Source organism: Triticum urartu, chromosome 4A, assembly GCF_056163025.1.
Source record: "Triticum urartu cultivar PI428250 chromosome 4A, HENAU_Tu73, whole genome shotgun sequence".
Taxonomy (NCBI): domain Eukaryota; kingdom Viridiplantae; phylum Streptophyta; class Magnoliopsida; order Poales; family Poaceae; genus Triticum; species Triticum urartu.
Window position 1 is genome coordinate 483545725 of NC_141876.1, and position 24022 is coordinate 483569746.

The window sequence follows — 24022 nt, forward strand, 5'->3', positions numbered from 1 at the left end:
GACCCACCGCACCCTCCCTCGCTCCACCGCCGCCGACGAGCACCCCCCGCACCCTCCCCCACTCCACCACCGCCGACGACCCACGGCACCCCTCCCACGCTCCAGCGCCGCCGACGACCCACCGCACCCCTCCCCCGCTCCACCTCCGTCGACGAGCACCCCCCACACCCTCCCCCGCTCTGCCACCGCCGACGAGCACCCCCCGCACCCTCCCCCGCTCCAGCTACGCCGCCGATGATATTTTCAAATAACAAATTTGATGATATTTTTTAAAAAATTATTACTGTTTCATATTCATATTCATTTTCTAAAAAATAATAATAATAAAGTGTAGACTACAATTGTTGTTAAACAACAATTATTACGGTTTCATATTCATATTCATTTTTTTAAAAATAATATAAAAAACATACTAATGGCGCACCGGTCGGTTGGTGCGCCATTGCTATCTAAAAAAAGATTTCTAATGGCGCACCACTCGTGGGTGTGCCATTGCTATAAAAAAACATACTTATGGCGCACCGCTAGGTGGTGCGCCATTAGTAATCTTCCCCCCCTAGCTCTAGTTCGCCTGACCCCTTCGTCCCTCCCCTCTAGCTCGAGGAAGGGCTCGGGGAAGCAAGAGACTGAGCAAGAAGGCGCCGCCTCCTCCTCGACACGTCGCCGCCCGTCGCCTCCTCGACACCGGCGCCCTCCTACGGCAGCCTACCGTTATCCCACAGGTGATTCCTCACCTCTCCCCCTTCCCCTCCTTCCCCCTAGGCTACCTCCCGCGAGTACCACAGCCCTCTTCCCCAGTGTTCTAGGGTTAGCAAAAGTCAGCAAATTCCCCCGTGTTCATGTTGATTATTGTGACAATTCTTTCTAAAATTGTGATCTAGTTAAGTGGAGTGCAGGTAGTGTTTTAGCCAAACCTCCCCCCTCTGAACTCATCTATTTAGTCATATATATGAAGCAACCAAATCTCTTTGGATGTGTGTGTGTGTTTGCTGGTTTGCCTTTCTTTTTGCTTAGTTAATGTGTCTTTCAGTTATTGTCTTTGTTCATGCTTATCTCTGCACAAATAGTTGTTGTAACGGGCTATTGGAACTTTTGATGCTCACACTATATTAGGTTGTTTAATGTTTAGCTTGGTGTTATGTAGTACCTGTTTGTTCACTACATTTGGAGTATGGTTCTGGCTCACATTGTATTTGTAATTCTACTATAAATTTGCACTATAAATCTATTGTAACTACAAGACCAAAGTGTTAGGAATTCTGTCCGAACTGTAGTTTTTAGTATTCTGTCCAAACTAAAAACTGTTAAAAAGACCATGTGTTTTTTGGTCAAAATCTGCATGTAAAACTGAAATAATCAGTCATAAAGAATATCCTCAAGACCATGTGTTTCTTGGATTTCTTGATTGTATTTTGTGCTTGCAGGAGTAAATTTCTTGGAGTAATTTTGTGCTTGCAATGTTTGAGTTCTTAAGCCTTTTTACTGAAAATCAAACAGAAATGTTTTCTTAACTCAGAAGCCTGTTACTGCACCTGTACTGCACATTATAAAGTCTCCTAGTACTTAACCCACCCAAGCTATGAGCCAAAAAATTCAGTTAACTGTTATGGACAATTGTCAATTTTCTGTAATGATGATGGAACATTATTAAGCATTGTACTCCAGTGTATATGAAGGATACAAAAAATTTAGCAACTTCTCTGATTTTATAAAGTTGTTCTTATATGGGTGAAACTTCACTTGTTTTTTGGCTAGTGGAGGGTGTTGCTTTATTCTATCATCATTTGTAACTATGTCACAAATAAATTGTTCCTTCTTCTGTATTTGACAAGTAATAACTTGCAAAGATGATGATCATCTTTTACAGAAAACAATTTCTGTAAACACGTCAGTAACTTTGCTAGTTTGCTGGGTTTTGTCTCCGACCATTGTGTCATGATGAATTTGCAGGTACCCCGAGAGGCCCTTGAGTTTTCCGGAATGTTGATTAACTTCCGTTCATTCGGGTACTCCATATGTCATATTTTCAGCAAAGGTCATGCTGAAATTTTCCGTGAATTTTAGCATGACTTTGCTAAAAATAGGACATATGGGGTACTTGGGACTAATGCATGGGCCGGGGTATCTTAGTACTTAGTTAAGTAGGATCAACTGCCCCGCCATTCTTGCTGCATTAAACCATAGGTGGCAATAGAGCCAAGTGATTAGGCCCAACTTAGAATTCCTTAGCATCGATAACCCCTAGATGATAAACCCAAGATAGGTGGCAATAGAGCCAAGTGATTAATTAGTGCCAAGTGATTAGGCCCAACCTAGGGTGCCTCGGCATCGATAAACCCTAAATGATGAAAACTTAACTTAGCATTTAGGGTGCCTCGGCGTCGAAAAACCCTAAATGATGAAACCTTGGCTTCTATAGGGTGCCTCGGTGTCGATGAGAACCTAAATGATGTACGCTTAGGCTTTTAGGGTGCCTCGGTGTCGACAAACCCTAAATGATAAAAGCTTAGCTTTTAGGATGCCTCGGTGTCGACAAACCCTAAATGATGAGACCATGATCTTGTTCCTTGACAATAACCAACTTTTTGACCAAACTTTTTTCCTATTTAGAGCAAAACATGGCCCACAACGATGAGGCCGGCGGTTCGGGCGGCAAGCAATTCTGGGAGCTATCCCAGGAGTTGGAGGAAGAACCTCACCACTATGAGGATGCCGCGGAAGACACCGATCCTGACTACACAACCCCTAGTGGCGTCGGGGATGACACCACTGATGGTGCCGCCGAGGATGCCACCACTGATGATGGCGGCGCACGCACAGATGGCAGCCAACCAAAGAGGCAACGAAAGGACCGGCGCCCGAGCGTTCTCGGCACCGTCAAGGAGGAATTTACTGAAGTGAACTCCGACGGGCATCCGACGGCGCCCAAAGAAGTAATCAAGGGGTACTCGGTTCAGCTCGGGTGCATTCTCTGGAGCACCGTCTCGATCAACACCGAGAACCTAAGGCATAAGGACCGAGGGAATTTGCGCAGCCTCCTCTTCACGAAGCTGCACGAACGATACAAGTTCCCCGCTGACTTTGCAAACACACGCCTCTCAGGGAATAAAGTGAACAATGCTGCCCTCACGAGGATGAGCATGGCCCTGTCTACTTGGAGAAGCACGATGAAGGCAATGATTGAAAAAGGTGCTAGTTATGAGAAGATCAAGGCGAAATATCCTTTGATGAGCGAAGATGACTACAAGGAGTTCAAGATCAAGTGCGAGAGCAGCGCAACCTCCGAATCAAGTCAGTGGGGGAAAAGAAATGCGGAAGTTGAACTTAGGGGTCCACCAACTCGGTCCCGGCGGTTACAGAGTGGCGGAGCCTATATGGGACAAGGAGGACGCGGAGCGTGCCGAGCAAGGCCTACCGCCCCGCTTCGAGAAATACCTTGACAAGCAGACCAGGAACTGTCTCAGGGCCCAATACAAGGAGGACCCGGTAACAAAGGAGCTTACCACGGATCCGAAGACCAGGGCGCTTGAGCTTGTTCTGGTAAGGAATACACCCCCGTGTAATTAGCTCCATATGGTTGCATTCTAATTAATCCCCAATATTTCTAAATGGTTCACGTTCCTTCCGCAGGACAATGAAAGCAGTAGCGCGGTGTCGTCTCAGAGCTCCCCTTTCGACACCCCTTTAAATAGGGCGTTGAATGTAATGAAAAACAAGGATAAGCTCAGTAAGCCGATGTCAGCTGGTCGTGTGGCCGGCAAAGGCTTGTCCACAAAATGGTCGTCATACTATACCGCTGGTGGGCGAAAGGAGAAAAAGACCAGCTCAGAAAGCCAGTCGCGCGAGGTTGAAGCACTCAAGGCACAAGTGGCGTAGATTTCGGAGATTGTCCAAGAGCAAGTGCAACAACAACTGGGAACGACGCTCAACGCCATGGTGCCTACGTTGATTCATGGGCTGACAACGTGGATTGCAGGCGGCCAACAGGGGCCTCCCCCCGTTCCCAGCTTCACGGCCAGCAACTCGCACAACGCGCAGGCGGCGCCATTGGTGTCTCCGGCGGCGCCATTGGTGTCTCCGGCGGAGGCGGTATTCGTGTCTCCGGCGCCGGCACGGGCATTGGAGCTTAATGCACCCGGGTGTACGCTGGCTGGCACCTCGCCAGCAAGCGGCCCCTCCATCAGTTGCACGCCCGTCGTTGGCGGTGCCTCGACATTAGCCGAGCTCGACGACATCACGGTAACTAAGCCTCTCGGCCGATGACTTCATCTCCTTGCCTTTGACTGGGCATCCCTGACGCCCTACATGTTTTCGTAGGGTGCCGCCGACGTTCCTTGCACTCTCCTGCACTTCATGGGCGGTGAGTTGGTCGATGTTGCCAAGGGCAGAATCGTTCAACCGGGCAACCCCATGTTCCACGGTAATCCGATGCCACCCACAGTGTATAGGGTTGAAGTGGTTCGGGTGCTGCCAGGCCGCGACGAGCTGTTACCTCCGATTCGACCCGTTAGGGCCGACGAAGAAGATGAGATGACCCTCAGCACCTGCGTAAGCTGGCCCCTGCTTTGGCCGAAGAGCCAGATTCGTTTGGGGGCGGGGGACACCACCCCACAGACAGGACCGCCAGTTGTGCCGGCGCCAAGCCATGGCAAGAACGCCGCAACGCTACCGGACATGCTGGACATCCCTATGGCACAGGATCCGGACGACGACGACAACGACGACGGTACATTTACCAACGTCGATAAGTACTTTGCCGAACGTGGGTACGGTGACGAGTTCTGCGGGCCTCCTTCTCAAGAACCCAACCAAGACGACCGTGATCTAGCTGGTAAGACGGAGAAACCCAATTGCAACAGGCGTCGTCTAGCGTTCAGTTCTCAGGAGATGCCTCCAGCTACCGCCTTCACCGAGCCTCAGATAGCTGAGGTGCGAAATATTATCAGCCCCAACACGCTCAAGAAGGCGGTCTGTGAGCAGAATTCGGTCCCATTACAGCAGATCAAGAAGAAGGGATGGAAACGAAAGACTAAAAAGGGCCCCGGTGCGAGCCAGCCGGCACCGAGTACGATCCGTGCTCAGGACGGGCCACCTTCACCTAAGGATATATCGAGGAGGGTGCATTTGGCGGGTAGGGCGATGCTACCGACAAATATGCTCAATGCTGCAACTGGTGCAATGCGGAGTCTGCATTACAGTGTTCTTTCTTTGGAGAAGCGGCGTCTCAGAGAGAATGATGTGGCATACCGGTTTTCGTGGCCAAGGTGCCAAAGGGCAAGGGCTTTGTGGATGGCACCATCGGGGGTACGATCGTCCTGCGGTTTGATGACATCTTTGCTATGTTTAACCTTCATCCGCTGCACTACACCTTCGTCTGGCTATGTTCGCTGAGTATGGAGATGCGGATCATTAGAGACAAGACCCCGGACATCGTGATAGTCGACCCCTTCTACATGTGTGCCAAGCTCTTGGGCAGCGCTGGGGACCGCCAAGTCGCGAGTTCATACCTCGAAGGCATCATTCTGGCAAACCCAGATAAGGATAACTTCCTCGTGCCTTAATTTCCCGAGTAATTCATCCCCTAACCGCCCCGTAACATATGATTTCTTAGATTTCGATCGTTCTTTTTTCTAACATTCCATGTTCTGTGCAGTGACACACATTGCACACTCATCCTCTTAAGCCTGAAATATTCCATGGCCACGTATTTCGACCCGAACCGTGACACAAATATCAAGAAAGTTCTTGAAGATGTTCTCCCCGGCTACGCCAAATCTGGAGGCACCTTCACCAGGCCAGTTCGTAGGTACGGCAAGCACGTGTTCGCCCACAATACTAAGTTCTGTTGCGTCAAGCAGCCGCCTGGCAGTCAGAAGGATGCCTACTACACCCTCCATCACATGCGAGCGATCGTACGAGACCATCATCACCTTCTGCTACCAGATAATCTCAAAGATTGGGCCACGAGCTTGGCGGCAATCCAGGACGCGGACATAAGACAAGAATTCTTTCGCATCCAGTCGGAGTTTGCAGAAATCATCCATCAAGATGTCCTTCATACCTCGGGGCAGTTCTACCTCAGATATCAACCATCCAACAGTGAGATAAACACAATGCTACAAATGCAGGCTGACAGCGCCCACGATTTCATGACCATCACGACAGACGACGGCTTCATCCACGCTTCGGTCCCATGAGTCGAGTCGAAAGTAGTGATGCTATGAGTAGTTCTGAAATATTGATTGGCTCATGTTGTAATTAAACTTTAATGAATTGTATGTCTCTTTGGTTTGGACAGTCGTTCAACTTAGATGTAATCGATGCTATTTATTAGTACGACCATGAATCGTGCTATTAATGTCTTGATTTTCTCTTCCGATCCTTTTGTTGCATACTTATATATTGCTTATGTATTGTCTGTTGTTTGGCTTGTGCATAGAGATGCCATCCTATGTCGTGTATAAGGGTAAGGTTCCCGGAGTCTATGACGACTGGGAGGAGTGTCGGAGACAGGTTCACCGTTTCATCGATAACAGTTACAAAGGGTACACCACTAGGGCAGAGGCGGCATCTAGATACGCCCGCTGTCTAGCGGGAGAGAGGAGGGAGCGTTGGAGGAACCGGATGAAGACCAGTTTCATCGTGATGATGCTCATCGTGATGACCACAACTCTCTTCTATGTGATGGTAGTTTAGATGATCGATATCGACTTGTAATGTGAAGACAAACTCGCTACTTGCGGTCTCGAGACTTGTAATGTTCTATCTTTGTTCGGCCGTTTGAATTCGGAGACTAATATGATGAATTGTATTCGGAGACTAATCTTCTATTGTATTCGATGAATCTGCTGTTGCTGTGTGGTGCTGTCTATATTCTGTCCAATAATATATTTTGTAACCTGTGCAAAAATTAGAAAAGTAAAAAAATAAAACCTATTATTCATACTAATGGCGCATCACCTCAAAGTGCACCATTAGTATGTCAAAGGATACTAATGGCGCATCACTACACAGTGCGCCATTAGTATGCCAAAGGATACTAATGGCGCATCACCCCACAGTGCGCCATTAGTAAGCCAAAGCACATCAGTAAATATGGCCCCCTGGGAGGCATACTAATGGCGCATGTTGGTCTATACTAATGGCGCACGACGTGGTGCGCCATTAGTATACCAGATACTAATGGCGCACCAGTGGTGCGCCATTAGTATATAATACTAGTGGCGTGGTACTAGTGGCGCACCAGTAGTGTGCCATTAGTAGGCAAAACTGGTGCGCCCCTAGTAGGCCTTTTCCCAGTAGTGCACCATTAGTAGGCAAAACTGGTGTGCCATTAGTAGGCAATGGCCGGCTTTCTCGGGTTCATGGCCGGACATGGTGGTCGGGCGCCGGCAATCGTTTAGATTAGGTTTACAGTAGGTTTTAGTACGGTTTGTGTGAAATATGTAATGAATTTCGTCCAGTTTCTAGGAAAAGTTTTCGAAATGTAATGAATTTCATCTGGTTAATTTGAAATTTGCTTTGTTTGCACGAATTTCGTCCGGTTAGTTCATATAGTTGTCGAAAGGTATGCGGGCAGCATCGGATGGCATCCATCAGTGTCCTCGGACAGATGTCGGTGTAAATTTGTGGGCCAGCGCTGGAGATGCCCTAACTATCATGCTATAATCGCTAACAATCCTCCATTATTTGGTAGGGAACAGTTATCCCTCGATCAAAATCAGATCCGCGGTGTTTAGCACTCCTCCCGCGTAAGAGTGTAAGCTCTTGCTTACATAAAAATGGAGCAAGTGGACGGCATTGTAGCATGTCATATCACTCGAACTAGCCCGCCTAACGAGCGGGAAATCACCGCCCTCATCATTTTGTTCTGGATTTCTATCGATCAATCGCGTGAAAATGTTACGATTCGCAAGTTCTAAAGGAAAAGGCGGCACACTTACGACTCGTACGCGTCGTAACCCCGATAGTCCGGCTCGCACGCCGCTCACCAGAGGGGACATGCGTTGTCCTGCAATTTCACTGACATGTGGGACCGTAATTAAATAAACCATCGATAGCTGAAATCTAATCGCTCGGCGAGCGTCCGCTGAGAAGAGAGAAACGGGGGAGGGAGAAGAGATCGCCCGCCCGCCGCGCACGGACTCCAAGAAATATATGGTGATAATGTGAGGTGGGCCATGCTGGAGTCCGGACCGCTTCCGGAGCCCGCTCTCACTGCCCTGGCCCCTCAAGACACCAGCTGCCCACCGCATGCATCCATAGCAAGTAGTACTCCTTATGTGGAGAAGAGAGAGGCATTGACAAAGTCAACGAGTGGGCTTTGCAAGAGCCCGTCTCTACACGTGCTCCTAGGTATAAAAAATAATTCTAAAAAAGGCATAAAACAATTGTGTCTTAAAAAATAAAGGTAAAAAAACATTTGAGAGGAAATAGATAGAGAGAAAGTGAGAAAAAGTTGTAACCTAGGCATTAATGAGGAAGGAGGGAGTGGTGCACATGCCAAGTTCACTAGGCTGCCGTGTTTCACACTCCTCCGTCGCAACAGTGGAGACAATAGCTTTCATCAAAAATAAACAATGAATACTCGTTGCTCGTCCTCTATATTGGAAAGAGTACTTTCATTCACCGACATGTGGGACGTCGGCCATCCTGGTCCACCTGCCATGCACAAAATTACCCTGGTCTAGCCCGGTCGTATCGCAGGCCCAACCTTTCCCACTGTAAGTTGTTCAGACGAAGGAACCATCATGACTTCGTTGAATTCCGCTTCTTCAAGAAAACTTACTGTACCCGCAATACTACTACCACACGCGAAGACTGGACGGCACTGTACCACGTCATATCACTGAAACCCACTAGGCCAAACTAGCCCGCCTAGGTCATCTATTTTGGAACGGGGGGGGGTACGTCTCTGCACTGCTATGATTTTGTGTTGCACGTTCTCTGTACTTTTGCTACGATTTTTCTACCCTATGAACCAAATGAGGCCTGAATGTATGTCGACTATTGTCTGAACGATCGCTAAGCCTACAATCTTAGGAGCTAGGGCTATTGGTCGATCGACGAGGGATAAGTATAAGCGTACCACGAGCTCATTAGCCCCAACATTTCTCTTCGGTGAGTGTTTTGCAAGTACTATAGCTCACACGGTAGCTAGCCTACTAACACCAAGAATCATCAAACAAGCCCTGCTGATATGATAAACAGTTCAAACTTACATCTAAGCATGCCATATATTACATCAAAAGCTGGTGAGGATACATCTGTTTCCATAACTCGAAGAGGGTTCGCATGATTCATCGCATGATTCACTATCAAACAAAAGTAGCAAGATCCTCCCACACAAGACAGTGCACTAGCCCTAAGATGGTTTGATAACACGCATCATTCTGGTAATTAAACACAGGGCAATGCAAACTACCCTGAGGGATTAGCGCAGCCAACTATTTCTTGTCATCGATCTCTCGAGCAATGGCCACAACACGGACAGTGGCATGGGAATCAATTTCTGGGGCGATGTCCACAGGACTGACCACGACATCGGAATCGATCTCTGGGGCTATGTCCATAGGATGGACAGCGGCATCGGAATCGATCTCCGGGGCGATGCCAACAGGACGGGCCACGACATCGGAATCATCAAGGACGTCCACCGGCACCTGCACAACCCTAACATATTAGGAAGCACATTGCAAATAATCAAAAACCACAATGATAATAAGCCATTATTTTTTACCTTGTGCAGCTCACCAGGGGATCTCATCCCTCCGGGGGCCATCTCCTCGTCCTCGATGGGGGCCATCACCTTGCCAGGGGAATACTGCTTCTCAACGGCGACTATCTCCTCAAACTCGGTCTTGAGCCTCACATAGGTGGCAATCAGAGTTATTGGAGTAGGCACGGTGGGGCCCTTGCTGTTCTTCCAACTTCCTTTGAGGAGTTCGTCCGCCAACGTCCTCAACTCTTTGGCCAGTGCTTGTTTCTTGGAGTTCTTCGTCTCCATGGGTTGGCCCGCCAACACGGTCAACTCGTTGGTCGGTGCTCGCTTCCTGGAGATCGCTGTCTCCAGTGGGTTGTCCGCCGGCAAGTCTTTGCCTAGTGCTCCAGGATCCATCAATGAACTGACAAACAAAAAAGCAATCGAAAGGAAACCACAATCACAATGAAAACGGGAAAAGAATAGGATGTGAGAATCGGTTGGTGCTTCGCAAAAAGAAGATTCTTGGAATGAAAATATAGCAGCATAACTGATTCGCCCACCTTTCCTTCATCGGTATAGAAGAAAAATGGCAGAAGTGAGTAGCCTGGAGTGAGGTTTTCTTCAAGAAAGGGAAGAAAGGGCTTGAACGAGCGTTCCAGTGAAATGATGGTTGCTTCGTCCAGTCCAACTTGGAGGCCACCTTACCACTGCTGGTAAAGGCATGGGTTTTGTGATATGACGGGTCATGACGGCCACACTGGGGTGACAGGTGAGTCTCGACTGTAGCACCTCGCTGTGATTTGGTGGATGGCATGCGGGCCCGGATGCTTTGAAATGTCCCGCGTGTAGATAGAGCGGCTAGTCATATAGGAGTGCTCAATATTGTGCGCCGCGACCAAGGCGGAGTGGAAAACGAGAGAACTACATAATTAATGCATGAGTTTAATTAGGGTAGTTTTGTAAAGTACGAGATACATTCCTCCAATCGCAAAATGCCTTGGTTCATGAGATTTGAGATTTGAGCCCTATAAACCTGAAGGGAGGGAGTACTGCACACGGTGTAGTCTAGTCACTTGTTGAAATCTCTAGAAAGGCAAATACTCCTTTCTGGTTTACAGGGCTATACTACTCCCTCCGTCTAGGTGTGTAAGTCATCTTACGAAAACCAAATAGTCCCAAAACACTTAGGCGCGGTGCATTAACTTCTACCTTGTTTCTTGTTTCTTGACATATCAACCAATAAGAGATGAGAGGTGTGCATGCTTTTAATGACTTGCAATGGCTAGTTCATTGCATGCAATGCTATTAATTAGCAAATAAACATTGGTGACCCCAGGAGGAAATGGTGCTAAGTGTGTGGACCTATGCAGAATAAGTATCAACCAATGGATAATGGAGTTTAATTGTTAAATAATAGCAATTTTTTCTCATGCAAGAGCCTGGCTAGTACTCCAAGGAACCGCACCACGCGAGCGTTTGCAACTGCCACGTTCGGGTTGCGCTTGGCTCTTCGCCTCTTCGAGAAGACGAACAATGATGTTACTCCTACTTCTACAGTATCGAATCCACTGGTGCATGTCCGTCCACCTCGTGTGGGAGGGATAGCGTGTAGCGAAAGCTTCTACTTACTGCTCCTGCCTTTGCGTCTATGACAGGTGGGCCCAACAGGTGGTTTGCCCTCCTGTCATGCATCCAAAGGCAGGTGCAGTTAAGGCACCGGAGCTCAGTTCGCGAGGGAGAGGGCGTTGTAGTAATAAAATTTCTCGGTCTTGTACGAGTTGACACGACACATCAAAGCACTGCACTCGATATAAGTCTTTTTACACATTTCAAATGGGCTACTTTGTATGTAGGAGTAGACATATTCTGCTTCGTATGTAGTTACTTGTTGCAATCTCTAAAAAGACTTATATTTGGAAACGGAGGGAGTACAACGCGTGCATGCATGCCATGACTTTCCTTTTGATACTTGCATGTGTTGATTTGATGCACCATGCCAAATTTTGACTATAAATTTAACTAACCAAATTTTCATGCATGTCACAAATAATTATGGGGCTGTTTGGATTGTGACTATGTTTGTCTTATGGTGCCACATTATTTTTCCCACACGTGCCACACTTGCCTAACCTGAGTTGCTCAAATTGTTAGACACACTTTGGCTTGCCTAAGGGCATCTTGCCACAATTTTTGTGTCTCTGACATGTGGGATTCACTGCTAATAAAAAAATTCTTGTCTTAGGTGTGGCTAATAAAAAAGACTTATATTTAGGAACGGAGGGAGTAGAAAATATAAATAATAATGCATGTTGGGGCAACCCACGTTTCCGCTAATTTTAGCCATGGGCTTGTTCACAATTTTTACGAGGGGGTGGTTGTTCATTTAATGGACAGACTTGTAGTACCAGACTTGAACGATACAAAGTGCGACCTGGCACACCGTAACACCAGTTAGAACAAGTGGGTAGCTATCTCAATAAACAATCAACAACTAAAAAAACCGCGACCTGGCATGTAGTAGTACACAATTTTAAACGATTGTTTTGATGGAGTGAAAAAGGAAAAGTACCCCACTACGTATATATAGGCCGGAGCCTCCGCGCTTGCTTGCTAGAGTTGCTCTATTCACACACTCTCATCCTCTCTAGATCTAAACAAGATAGGGGTAGTAACACTGTCTTTCTCCCTTCAAAAAACACTGGCTTTCTATCCTCACCACTGGTTACAGATCCGGACGTATCCCCCTCCGCCGGTGAAGGGGAGGAGGGGCAGCGTTTAGGCCGTCATCGACAGCGAGGGAGGAGACCCACTGCCGGCCGCACCGTTATCTCTGGCCGAGCACCGGCGTGGGAGGTCCTCCGATCCCTTCATCATTGCCTGTGGGCGGATCCGGCCTCCCGCCGCCCACCTATCCACATCCCGATGACCTTCAGGTATATCTTCGTTCGAAACCGCCTTAGCTCTACTTCCCCAGCTCGCTACGTCGCTACATGTGCATCATTTTCTACCTCTCAGCCCCTCTCGATCGGATGGTCCAATGTCACATTTTTTTCTATTGTTAGAGGTAAAGCTACTTCATGGAGTCGAATCTTGTACTCCCTCCGTCTGAAAATACTTGTCATTGAAATGGATGTATCTAGATGTATTTTAGTTCTAGACACATCCATTTTGATGACAAGTAATTCCGGACGAAGGGAGTACTTGTTTCAAACAAGAAATAAAGTGGGGGTGGGGGAATTTAGTATGTACATCGGACTTGGTACAAATAGGAAGGAAAGGGGGTGAAAGTAGTATGGACTGGTCATCCAACCGATCTCTTGGTTGAAAAGGGAAATATAGGGGTAACGTTGTACACAGTGGTATGACCAGGACTAGATTTGCTATCCACACATAGGAGTAGGTGGCTAGAGTGAACAAAAATGGGACCAACCCAGATATGTTTCTTGGATGTTTGTTTCTCGGGGCAACAAGCTATGAATCACCACTTTATGCCCCTGTTTACGTACATGGTGTTGGACTGCTGGTGCACCCACTGTTCTTAATCTAATGTCCCTGGTAAAAATGAAGCCATGCCACTGTTATAAGCCATGACAAGTTTAGCCAAATGTTTTTGCTTGCAATTGTTTGAGACTCTGACTATTTCCTCTGTGCCTTTTTTTGCAAACAGGGATATCCAATTCACCTGGTTGCTGTTGTGACCTTTTGGTGCACTGCACAAAACTCTTCTTAAAAGAAGTGACTTTTGTGATGTTTAACTGGAATGTCAGAATGGAACAGTTGGTCATTTTGGTGGAACTACACAAAGGGAGATATGTGTTCCAATCCTCATCATCCATATTTGCGCCATAACCTTCCTTTAGGTAAGAATGGTATTTAATGCATGTGTTCATCTCTATTTTTCGACCGCCATGAGAAAATAATGCTATTTTTTACTAGTACACTTGTACTCCCTCACTGACAAAACCAATTCTGAATTAGAAGGCCAATCATGTACTTGGTTTCACCAACTGGTGAGGAAAAAGAGAAACAGAGCATGAAGAGGAAGAAGAAGAAGAAGAATAAACAGTGCCAAGGCGATCTTGCTGAAGCCAGAGGCCTCAGTTGAGGCCATTCAAGGGCTCCGGTAACGACTACCTTACATGTAAGACGATCCTCCAAGGAGCCCTTCCACTTCTGTTGTCTCACTTAATTAATTAGGAGTACTTAAGTACCACTAATTTATTACTGCCTAATTTTCCTATTGGAGTTAAACAAATCTTTAGTAGGACCCTATGCTGAATCATGTACGTGTGTATGTTTGTCTATGGAGGTGAATCATGTGGTGGAGCAGGGAGGGAATATTATTAGTGTCATGACATAATAGTGCTATTGTTTTGCATGTCAATTTATTGCCATTGGTTCAATGAGGCAATGTTTTGCGTATTGTCCATCATGAATTTGATGCTACTATTTGAGTAATATGCTAATGTCTTCCTATCCTTTCTCACTAAGCTAATGAATGTTTCACCTTGTTCCTACTTGTGCAAACAGGGATCATGTTGTGCCAATCATACATTTTAGTGGAACTGCATAAGACAATACAATGAACTGTATCCCAGCCAGTGCTTTAACTCTGCTGGAAGTTCTTGATAATCTTTCGATATAATCTCAGCACTGGTAAACAAGAGTGATTTCAACCATACATTTGAAGTGCACAAAAATATATACTATTGTGTGATTCCAGTGAGTGATTTATCATCTCTTATGGGACTACATGAATAAATTTTTCTCAGGTTGGTACGGGCCTACGGCCTTCATCCAAATTAGTTTGCTGTCATCTCTATTTGTATCGTGCTACTATCATGAGAAACTCCTTTATCTTTGGATGTTAAAGTTTTGCAACCTATGATAAATGGCAATGCTTTGAGTGTTGAGTTGAGCTAATTGGCGCTGATTAAATAAACTAATACCTCTCTTTAAGCAAGACTACTATGTTGCTAACTTTACCCATTAAGATAATGAGGGTGCTTCTATTTGTTAGTGTATGTTTCATCAACTAGCCCCGCTATTACAGTAATCTCACTCTCTCAATATATGTGCCAACAGGGATGCTCGATTTTGGTGGAACTGCACAAAAACTTTGGGTGCTTCATTGCCTCGACAGCTTCCGTCCTTTCCTGTCAGTCGCTAATCTCCGCTTGCTTTCTTCCTTTGCTATCAGTCGCTTGGCTTATCTCGGCTTCCAGTCAAAGGAAATAGTAATTGATATGCTACCTCACACAGGTTGGTACTAGTCTTTATCCTGATTATTGTGCCTGACATATGTATTGGTAATTTGGTATTGTGCTACTATTTGCCGATTTCATAAAGGAGTAATTTGGAGCCTGAACTCGCAGGCAAATCATTACATCGGGTGATTTCAGTAGAACTGCACAAAATGATCAGATGGACAGGTACTTATGCTGCTGCTATATACTCCAAAGTTCACTCAGACAAGCATCGATGTTGACAAGAAGTGCCTATATTCATTCGAGTATCAACTGGCGTCAACCAATTGTCAAACTCCAAGTATTAGGAGAGTGAATGCCAAAAATATTGCTTGGTGCATAGCCCAGAAAAACACAGTTCAGTCTTTGGTCCCAACTTGTGCCTTTTGGTTATGGGGCACATATGGTAGCGAACTATATGGCATGGAGTCTAAAGATTCCAGACAAGTTTGTTGACGCGTATATTCATCTGGCACTTAATCAGTCTGCACGCCAAGGATGCTCCATTTCGGTTGAACTGCACAAAAAATTTGGGTGGTTCATTTTCTCAACCGCCTCCTGCTACCTCTTGAGCTTGCGTTGGTTTTCCCCGAAGAGGAAGGGATGATGCAGCAAAGTAGCGTAAGTATTTCCCTCAGTTTTTGAGAACCAAGGTATCAATCCAGTAGGAGGCCATGCTCAAGTCCCTCGTACCTGCACAAACGATAGCTACTCGCAACCAACGCGATTAGGGGTTGTCAATCCCTTCACAGTCACTTACGAGAGTGAGATCTGATAGATATAATATTTTTGGTATTTTTGGTATAGAGATGCAAAGTAAAAAGTAAAGGCAAAGTAAAAAAGCAAAGCAATATTAAAGTGATGGAGATTGATATGATGAGAATAGACCCGGGGGCCATAGGTTTCACTAGTGGCTTCTCTCAAGAGCATAAGTATTCTACGGTGGGTGAACAAATTACTGTTGAGCAATTGACAGAATTGAGCATAGTTATGAGAATATCTAGGCATGATCATGTATATAAGCATCACGTCCGTGACAAGTAGACCGAAACGATTCTGCATCTACTACTATTACTCCACTCGTCGACCGCTATCCAGCATGCATCTAGAGTTTTAAGTTAAAAACAGAGTAACACCTTAAGCAAGATGACATGATGTAGAGAGATAAATTCATGCAATATGAAATAAACCCCATCTTGTTATCCTCGATGGAAACAATACAATACGTGCCTTGCTGCCCCTTCTGTCACTGGGAAAGGACACCGCAAGATCGAACCCAAAGCTAAGCACTTCTCCCATGGCAAGAACTACCAATCTAGTTGGCCAAACCATATGGATAATTCGAAGATACTTGCAAAGATAACCAATCATACATAAAAGAATTCAGAGAAGATTCAAATATTATTCATAGATAGACTTGATCATAAACCCACAATTCATCGGTCTCAACAAACACACCGCAAAAAGAAGATTACATCGAATAGATCTCCACGAGAGAGGGGGAGAACTTTGTATTGAGATCCAAAAAGAGAGAAGAAGCCATCTAGCTACTAACTATGGACCTGAAGGTCTGAGGTAAACTACTCACACTTCATCGGAGAGGCTATGATGATGTAGAAGCCCTCCGTGATGACGGCCCTCTCCGGCGGAGCTCCGGAACAGGCCCCAAGATGGGATCTCATGGATACAGAAAGTTGCGGCGGTGGAATTAGGTTTTTGGCTCCGTATCTGTTCGTTTGGGGGTACGTAGGTATATATAGGAGGAAGGAGTACGTCGGTGGAGCATCGAGGGGCCCATGAGGCAGGGGGCGCGCCCCCACCCTCGTGAACGCCTCTCTGATGCCTTGGCATAGGGTCCAAGTCTCGTGGATCACGTTCGGTGGGAAAATCACGTTTCCGGAGGTTTCATTCCGTTTGGACTCAGTTTGATATTCTGTTTCTTCGAAACACTGAAATAGGCAAAAAAACAGCAATTCTAGGCTGGGCCTCCGGTTAATAGGTTAGTCCCAAAAATAATATAAAAGTGGAAAATAAAGCCCAATATAGTCCAAAACAGTAGATAATATAGCATGGAGCAATCAAAAATTATAGATACGTTGGAGACGTATCAGGCATCCCCAAGCTTAATTCCTTCTCGTCCTCGAGTAGGTAAATGATAAAAAGAAGAATTTTTTATGCGGAGTGCTAGTTGGCATAATTTCAATGCAAATCTTCTTAATTGTGGTGTGAATATTCAGATTATGAAGATTCAAGACAAAAGTTCATATTGACATAAAGAATAATAATACTTCAAGCAAACCAACAAAGCAATTATGTTTTCTTAAAGTAACATGGCCAAAGAAAGTTCATCCCTACAAAATCGTATAGTTTAGTCATGCTCCATTTTCGTCACACAAGAATGCTCTCATCATGCACAACCCCGATGACAAGCCAAGCAATTATTTCATACCTTAATAATTTCAAACTCATAAACTTTCACGCAATACATGAGTGTGAGCCATGGATATAGCACTATGGGTGGAATAGAATATAATGGTGGAGGTTATGTGGAGAAGACAAAAAGGAGAAAGTCTCACATGAACGAGGCTAATCAATGGGCTATGGAGATGCCCATCAATTGATGTTTATGCAAGGAGTAGGGATTGCCATGCAACGGATGCACTAGAGCTATAAATGTATGAAAGCTCAACAAAAGAAACTAAGTGGGTGTGCATCCAACTTGCTTGCTCACGTAGACCTAGGGCACTTGAGGAGGCCCATTGTTGGAATATACAAGCCAAGTTCTATAATGAAATTCCCACTAGTATATGAAAGTGATAACTCAAGAGACTCTCTATATGAAGAACATGGTGCTACTTTGAAGCACAAGTGTAGAAAAGGAATAGTAGCATTGCCCCTTTTTTTGCCTTCTTTTTTCTTTGGACTTTCCCTTTTTTTGGGGACAATGCTCTATTAAATGATGATCATCACATTTTTATTTATTTACAACTCAATGATTACAACTTGATTCTAAAACAAAGTATGACTCTATATGGATGCCTCCGGCGGTGTACCGGGATATGCAATGAATCAAGAGTGACAAGTATGAAAAAATTATGAACGGTGGCTTTGCCACAAATACTATGTCAACTACATGATCATGCTAAGCAATATGACAATGATGGATGTGTCATGATAAACTGGATGGTGGAAAGTTGCATGGCAATATATCTCGGAATGGCTATGGAAATGCCATAATAGGTAGGTATGGTGGCTGTTTTGAGGAAGATATAAGGAGGTTTATGTGTGAAAGAGCGTATCATATCACGGGGTTTGGATGCACCGGCGAAGTTTGCACCTACTCTCGATGTGAGAAAGGGCAATGCATGGTACCGTAGAGGCTAGCAATGATGGAAGGGTGAGAGTGCGTATAATCCATGGACTCAACATTAGTCATAAAGAACTCATATACTTATTGCAAAAATCTACAAGCCATCAAAAACCAAAGTATTATGCGCATGGTCCTAGGGGGATAGATTGGTAGGAAAAGACCATCGCTCGTCCCCGACCACCACTCATAAGGGGGACAATCAAATAACACCTCATGTTTCAAATTTGTTACATAACGTTTACCATACGTGCATGCTACGGGACTTGCAAACTTTAACTCAAGAACTTCTCAAATTCACAATTACTCCACTAGCATGACTTTGATATTACTACCTCCATATCTCAAAATGATTATCAAGCATCCAACTTTTCTTAGTATTCAACACACTCAAAAGAAAGTTTCACAAATCTTGAATACCAAGCATATTATTATTAAGGAAATTACCATGCTATTAAGACTCTGAAAATAATTTAAGTGAAGCATGAGAGATCAATAGTTTTTTAAAAAAAATCCACCACCGTGCTCTAAAAGATCTAAGTGAAGCACATAGAGCAAAATTATAACGCTCAAAAGATATAAGTGAAGCACATAGAGCAAAACTACATAGCTCATAAGATATAAGTGAAGCACATAGAGTATTCTATCAAATTTTAATTCATGTATGGCTCTCTCAAAAGGTGTGTACAGCAAGGATGATTGTGGCATACTAAAACAAAAAGACACAAATAATACAAGACGCTCCAAGCAAAACACATATCATGTTGGTGAATAAAAATATAGCTCCAAGTAAATTACCGATGGAAGTGGACGAAAGAGGGGATGCCTTCCGGGGCATCCCCAAGCTTTGACTTTTTGGTGTCCTTGTATTATCTTGGGGGTGCCATGGGCATACCCAAGCTTAGGCTCTCGCCACTCCTTGTTCCATAATCCATCAAAAGAATTCACCCAAAACTTGAAAACTTCACAACACAAAACTTAAAGTAGAAAACTCGTGAGCTCCGTTAGCGAAAGAAAACAAAAGACCACTTCAAGGTACTGTAATGAACTCATTATTTATTTATATTGGTGTTAAACCTACTGTATTACAACTTATCTATGGATTATAAACTACTTTTCTAGCCATAGATTCATCAAAATAAGCAAACAACACACGAAAAACAGAATCTGTCAAAAACAGAACAGTCTGTAGTAATCTGTAGCTAGCGCAAGATCTGGAACCCCAAAAATTCTAAAATAAATTGCTGGACGTGAGGATTTCATATATTAATCATATGAAAAATAATTAACTAAATAGCACTCTTAAAATAAAAATGAAAGCAGTTCTCGTGAGCACTAAAGTTTCTGTTTTTTTACAGCAAGTTCAACAAGACTTTCCCCAAGTCTTCCCAATGGTTCTACTCGGCACAAACACTAATTAAACACAAAAAACACAACCAAAACAGAGGCTAGATAATTTATTTATTAAATAACAGCAAGGACAAATATTGTGTTGACTCCCAAGAAGCGCTTTTTTTAAAGCCTTATAGCTAGGCATAATATTTCAATGATGCTCTCATGAAAGACAAGAATTGAAGCACAAAGAGGGCATCATAAAACATGTGACAAACACATCTAAGTCTAACATACTTCCTATGCATAGGTATCTTATAGGCAAACAAATCAAGGCAAGCAAAAACTAGCATATGCAAGGAAGCGGAAAGAAACAATAGCAATCTCAACAAAACGAGAGGTAATTTAGTAACATGAAAATTTCTACCACCATATTTTCCTCTCTCATAATAATTGCATGTGGGATCATAAGCAAATTCAACAAAATAGCTATCACACAAAATATTTTCAACACGATGCATATGCATGCAAAGTTGACACTCTTCCAAAATAGCGGGATCTAAAGTTGACACTCTTCCAAAATAGTGGGATCTAAAGTTGACACTCTTCCAAACCCACTTTCAATAATATTGGAAACACTATTATCAATATCATATTCATCATGGGGTTTAAATAAATTTTCAAGATCATAAGATGAATCACCCCAATCATGATCATTGCAACAAGTAGGGGACATAGAAAAACTAGCATCCCCAAGATTAGGGCTTTGCATATTATTAGCACAAATGAATCAAGAGAGTTTATAGTAAAATCATTGCAATCATGCTTTTTATTCAAAGATCTATCGTGAATCACTCCATAAGGTATTCCATCACAATTTTCAGATTTACGGATTTCAGGCAAAAGCTTATAAAGATAATCTAGTGCATCCAAATCACTAGGAATTGGTTCATCATAATTGGATCTCTTAAAAAGGTTGGCAAGCGGATGAGGATCCATAGATCTTAGGTTCTCTGTTTAGTAATAAATAAACAACTATTCTAACCATACGAGCAAACAAGAAACGGGCAAAAAGAGGAAAATAGAGAAATAGAGGGAGGATAGAGAGAGAGGGGGGGGCAAATAAAATGGCAAGGGTGAAGTGGGGGAGAGTAAAACGGGAGGCAAATGGCAAATAATGTAATGCGAGAGATAGGGATTGTGATGGGTACTTGGTATGTTGACTTTTTGTGTAGACTCCCCGGCAACGGCGCCAGAAATGGCTCGTTGTCGGGAGTCAAATCTTGACTCGCGCAAACCTCCCCGGCAACAGCGCCAGAAATCCTTCTTGCTACCTCTTCAGCTTCCGTTGGTTTTCCCCGAAGAGGAAGGGATGATGCAGCAAAGTAGCGTAAGTATTTCCCTCGGTTTTTGAGAACCAAGGTATCAATCCAGTAGGAGGCCACGCTCAAGTCCCTCGTACCTGCACAAAATGATAGCTACTCGCAACCAACACGATTAGGGGTTGTCAATCCCTTCACGGTCACTTACGAGAGTGAGATCTGATAGATATAATATTTTTGGTATTTTTGGTATAGATATACAAAGTAAAAAGTAAAGGCAAAGTAAAAAAGCAAAGCAAGATTAAAGTGATGGAGATTGATATGATGAGAATAGACCTGGGGGCCATAGGTTTCACTAGTGGCTTCTCTCAAGAGCATAAGTATTCTACGGTGGGTGAACAAATTACTGTTGAGCCATTGACAGAATTGAGCATAGTTATGAGAATATCTAGGCATGATCATGTATATAAGCATCACGTCCGTGACAAGTAGACCGGAACGATTCTGCATCTACTACTATTACTCCACTCATCGACCGCTATCCAGCATGCATCTAGAGTTTTAAGTTAAAAACAGAGTAACGCCTTAAGCAAGATGACATGATGTAGAGAGATAAATTCATGCAATATGAAATAAACCCCATCTTGTTATCCTCGATGGCAACGATACAATACGTGCCTTGCTGCCCCTTCTGTCACTGGGAAAGGACACCGTAAGATCGAACCCAAAGCTAAGCACTTCTCCCATGGCAAGAACTACCAATCTAGTTGGCCAAACCAAACAGATAATTCGAAGAGACTTGCAAAGATAACCAATCATACATAAAAGAATTCAGAGAAGATTCAAATATTATTCATAGATAGACTTGATCATAAACCCACAATTCATCGATCTCAACAAACACACCGCAAAAATAAGATTACATCGAATAGATCTCCACGAGAGAGGGGGAGAACTTTGTATTGAGATCCAAAAAGAGAGAAGAAGCCATCTAGCTACTAACTATGGACCCGAAGGTCTAAGGTAAACTACTCACACTTCATCGGAGAGGCTATGATGATGTAGAAGCCCTCCGTGATGACGGCCCTCTCCGGCGGAGCTCCGGAACAGGCCCCAAGATGGGATCTCGTGGATACAGAAAGTTGCGGCGGTGGAATTAGGTTTTTGGCTCCGTATCTGTTCGTTTGGGGGTACGTAGGTATATATAGGAGGAAGGAGTACGTCGATGGAGCATCGAGGGGCTCACGAGGCAGGGGCGCGCCCCCCACCCTCGTGACCGCCTCTCTGATGCCTTGGCGTAGGGTCCAAGTCTCCTGGATCACGTTCGGTGAGAAAATCACGTTTCCGAAGGTTTCATTCCGTTTGGACTCCGTTTGATATTCCGTTTCTTCGGAACACTGAAATAGGCAAAAAAAAGAGCAATTCTGGGCTGGGCCTCCGGTTAATAGGTTAGTCCCAAAAATAATATAAAAGTGGAAAATAAAGCCTAATATAGTCCAAAACAGTAGATAATATAGCATGGAGCAATCAAAAATTATAGATACGTTGGAGACGTATCACCTCCTTTCTCGTCTGCAATGTAGAATTTTGGCGAGATACAGGACCAAGATGAGCCAGTAAACTAGTTGGATGAAAGTAGTGGCCAAGTTGCTCAAACCTCCCTCGGCACGAGGCCACTATTTGAGGATAAACCTACAAGCAAAGTTCAGATTGTCTGTGTTGCCTCTTATGTACTCGAAAGTTTACTCGTACAAGAACTAATTTTAGCAAGAAGTACCTCCGATTGAACACCATTTACCAGTCTGTACCCTAGGTAATTAAAGTTCGTCCATGGATCATATTGGCTATGATCTCAATCATTTGGATGCATAAACATACTGAACATGTGTATATCTGAATCTTTTTGTGAATTATGTATGAATATTGTCGTGTGATCTATCAATCATTTGGATGCATAGATATGCTGAGCTTGTGTATATATGAATCTTTTGAGTTGTTGATAGTGAATGTTGGATATGAATATGAACGTGTCCGGTGAACCTGAGTTTGATATGAATGTTTACCTTTTCTGTTGTATTTGTGTGTGAACTTGTTAGTATGCCTACTGTGGGGTATAAAACGCAGGTCTCTTGTAAAAGTAATGTTGTGTCCAATTTATGTTTTCCCTTCTAACCACATTATATATACTAGCAAAAGGGCCCGTGCGTTGCAACGGGAAAAAATATGGCTCACACTTACGTTCTATTCTTCTTTACCGAGTCTGTCATTACATGTGCTCCGGTGTAATAACGTCATAAATTACCAAACTGCCTTAGGAGTTTTTGTCTCAGGCACCACAGTGAGAATGATTGACAATATGAGCATCACCAGCCTGAAGAAATTTGTTGCTGTTATGACCGGCATGGCCAAGAGGATATATGATGCGCACTGACATCCAACAACAACATTTCTCATGGTTTCGGTTTTTTTTCTGAACCAGTGCTATATTTGATTATTTGGCACAAAAAAGTTGTAATTCTTTCACTCCAACTACGGCCAACATGGCTCGTCATTCTTCCAAAAGATGCCCCTTATGATATTTTTTTCAGAAAAAGGAGTGCATTATCTCCTTGTTGTCGTCTAACTGAAGGAAACTGAATGTGAAAATTTAAGTGTATATAGACTGACCAACTCGGAGTGCATACAAAAATATTTTTATCCAAGTCGTCAATGCCAACACTGTACCTCCAATGTCCATCTGCATCTACACGGCTAGGTCTAATCTTAAGCAAGAATGAAACTACCAAGCAAAATGAGATAACAGCATGTAGCTGACCCCGGGCAGCAGGTGGTCAGGGATCATCAGCAGAGAAACACGAAGTCAGCTAACGACCGCCGAGCATGGCCAGGCCCATCTCGCTCTCGTGGCTGTCGTGGTGGCTCCCGGGCCTCTCCGTGGCTCCTCCACTCCGAGTCCACAGCCCGACCTCGGCATTCCGCCTCCATCCTCCTCCGCCCTCTGTCCCGCGTGCTCCTCCACACCTCCCTCTCCAAGCCGACGGATCCGACCTTC

At 44.4% G+C, this 24022-nt stretch overlaps 1 protein-coding gene across 1 annotated transcript; it reads left to right on the top strand.

Moving 5' to 3' along the window:
- The first annotated feature begins 2618 nt into the window (after positions 1 to 2618).
- Positions 2619 to 23401, top strand: LOC147976246 (uncharacterized). The gene is made up of 2 exons (XM_087520793.1): positions 2619 to 3330; positions 23301 to 23401. The coding sequence occupies exons 1-2, from the start codon at positions 2619 to 2621 to the stop codon at positions 23399 to 23401; spliced, it is 813 nt and encodes a 270-aa protein (XP_087376919.1).
- The last annotated feature ends 621 nt before the right edge of the window (positions 23402 to 24022 follow it).

Coding starts and splice junctions, on each gene's coding strand:
- LOC147976246 (XM_087520793.1), top strand. CDS start 2,619: ATGGCCCACAACGATGAGGCCGGCGGTTCGGGCGGCAAGCAATTCTGG. Junction 3,331..23,300: donor TGCGGAAGTTGAACTTAGGG/GTCCACCAACTC, acceptor TTTTTGTCTCAG/GCACCACAGTGAGAATGATT.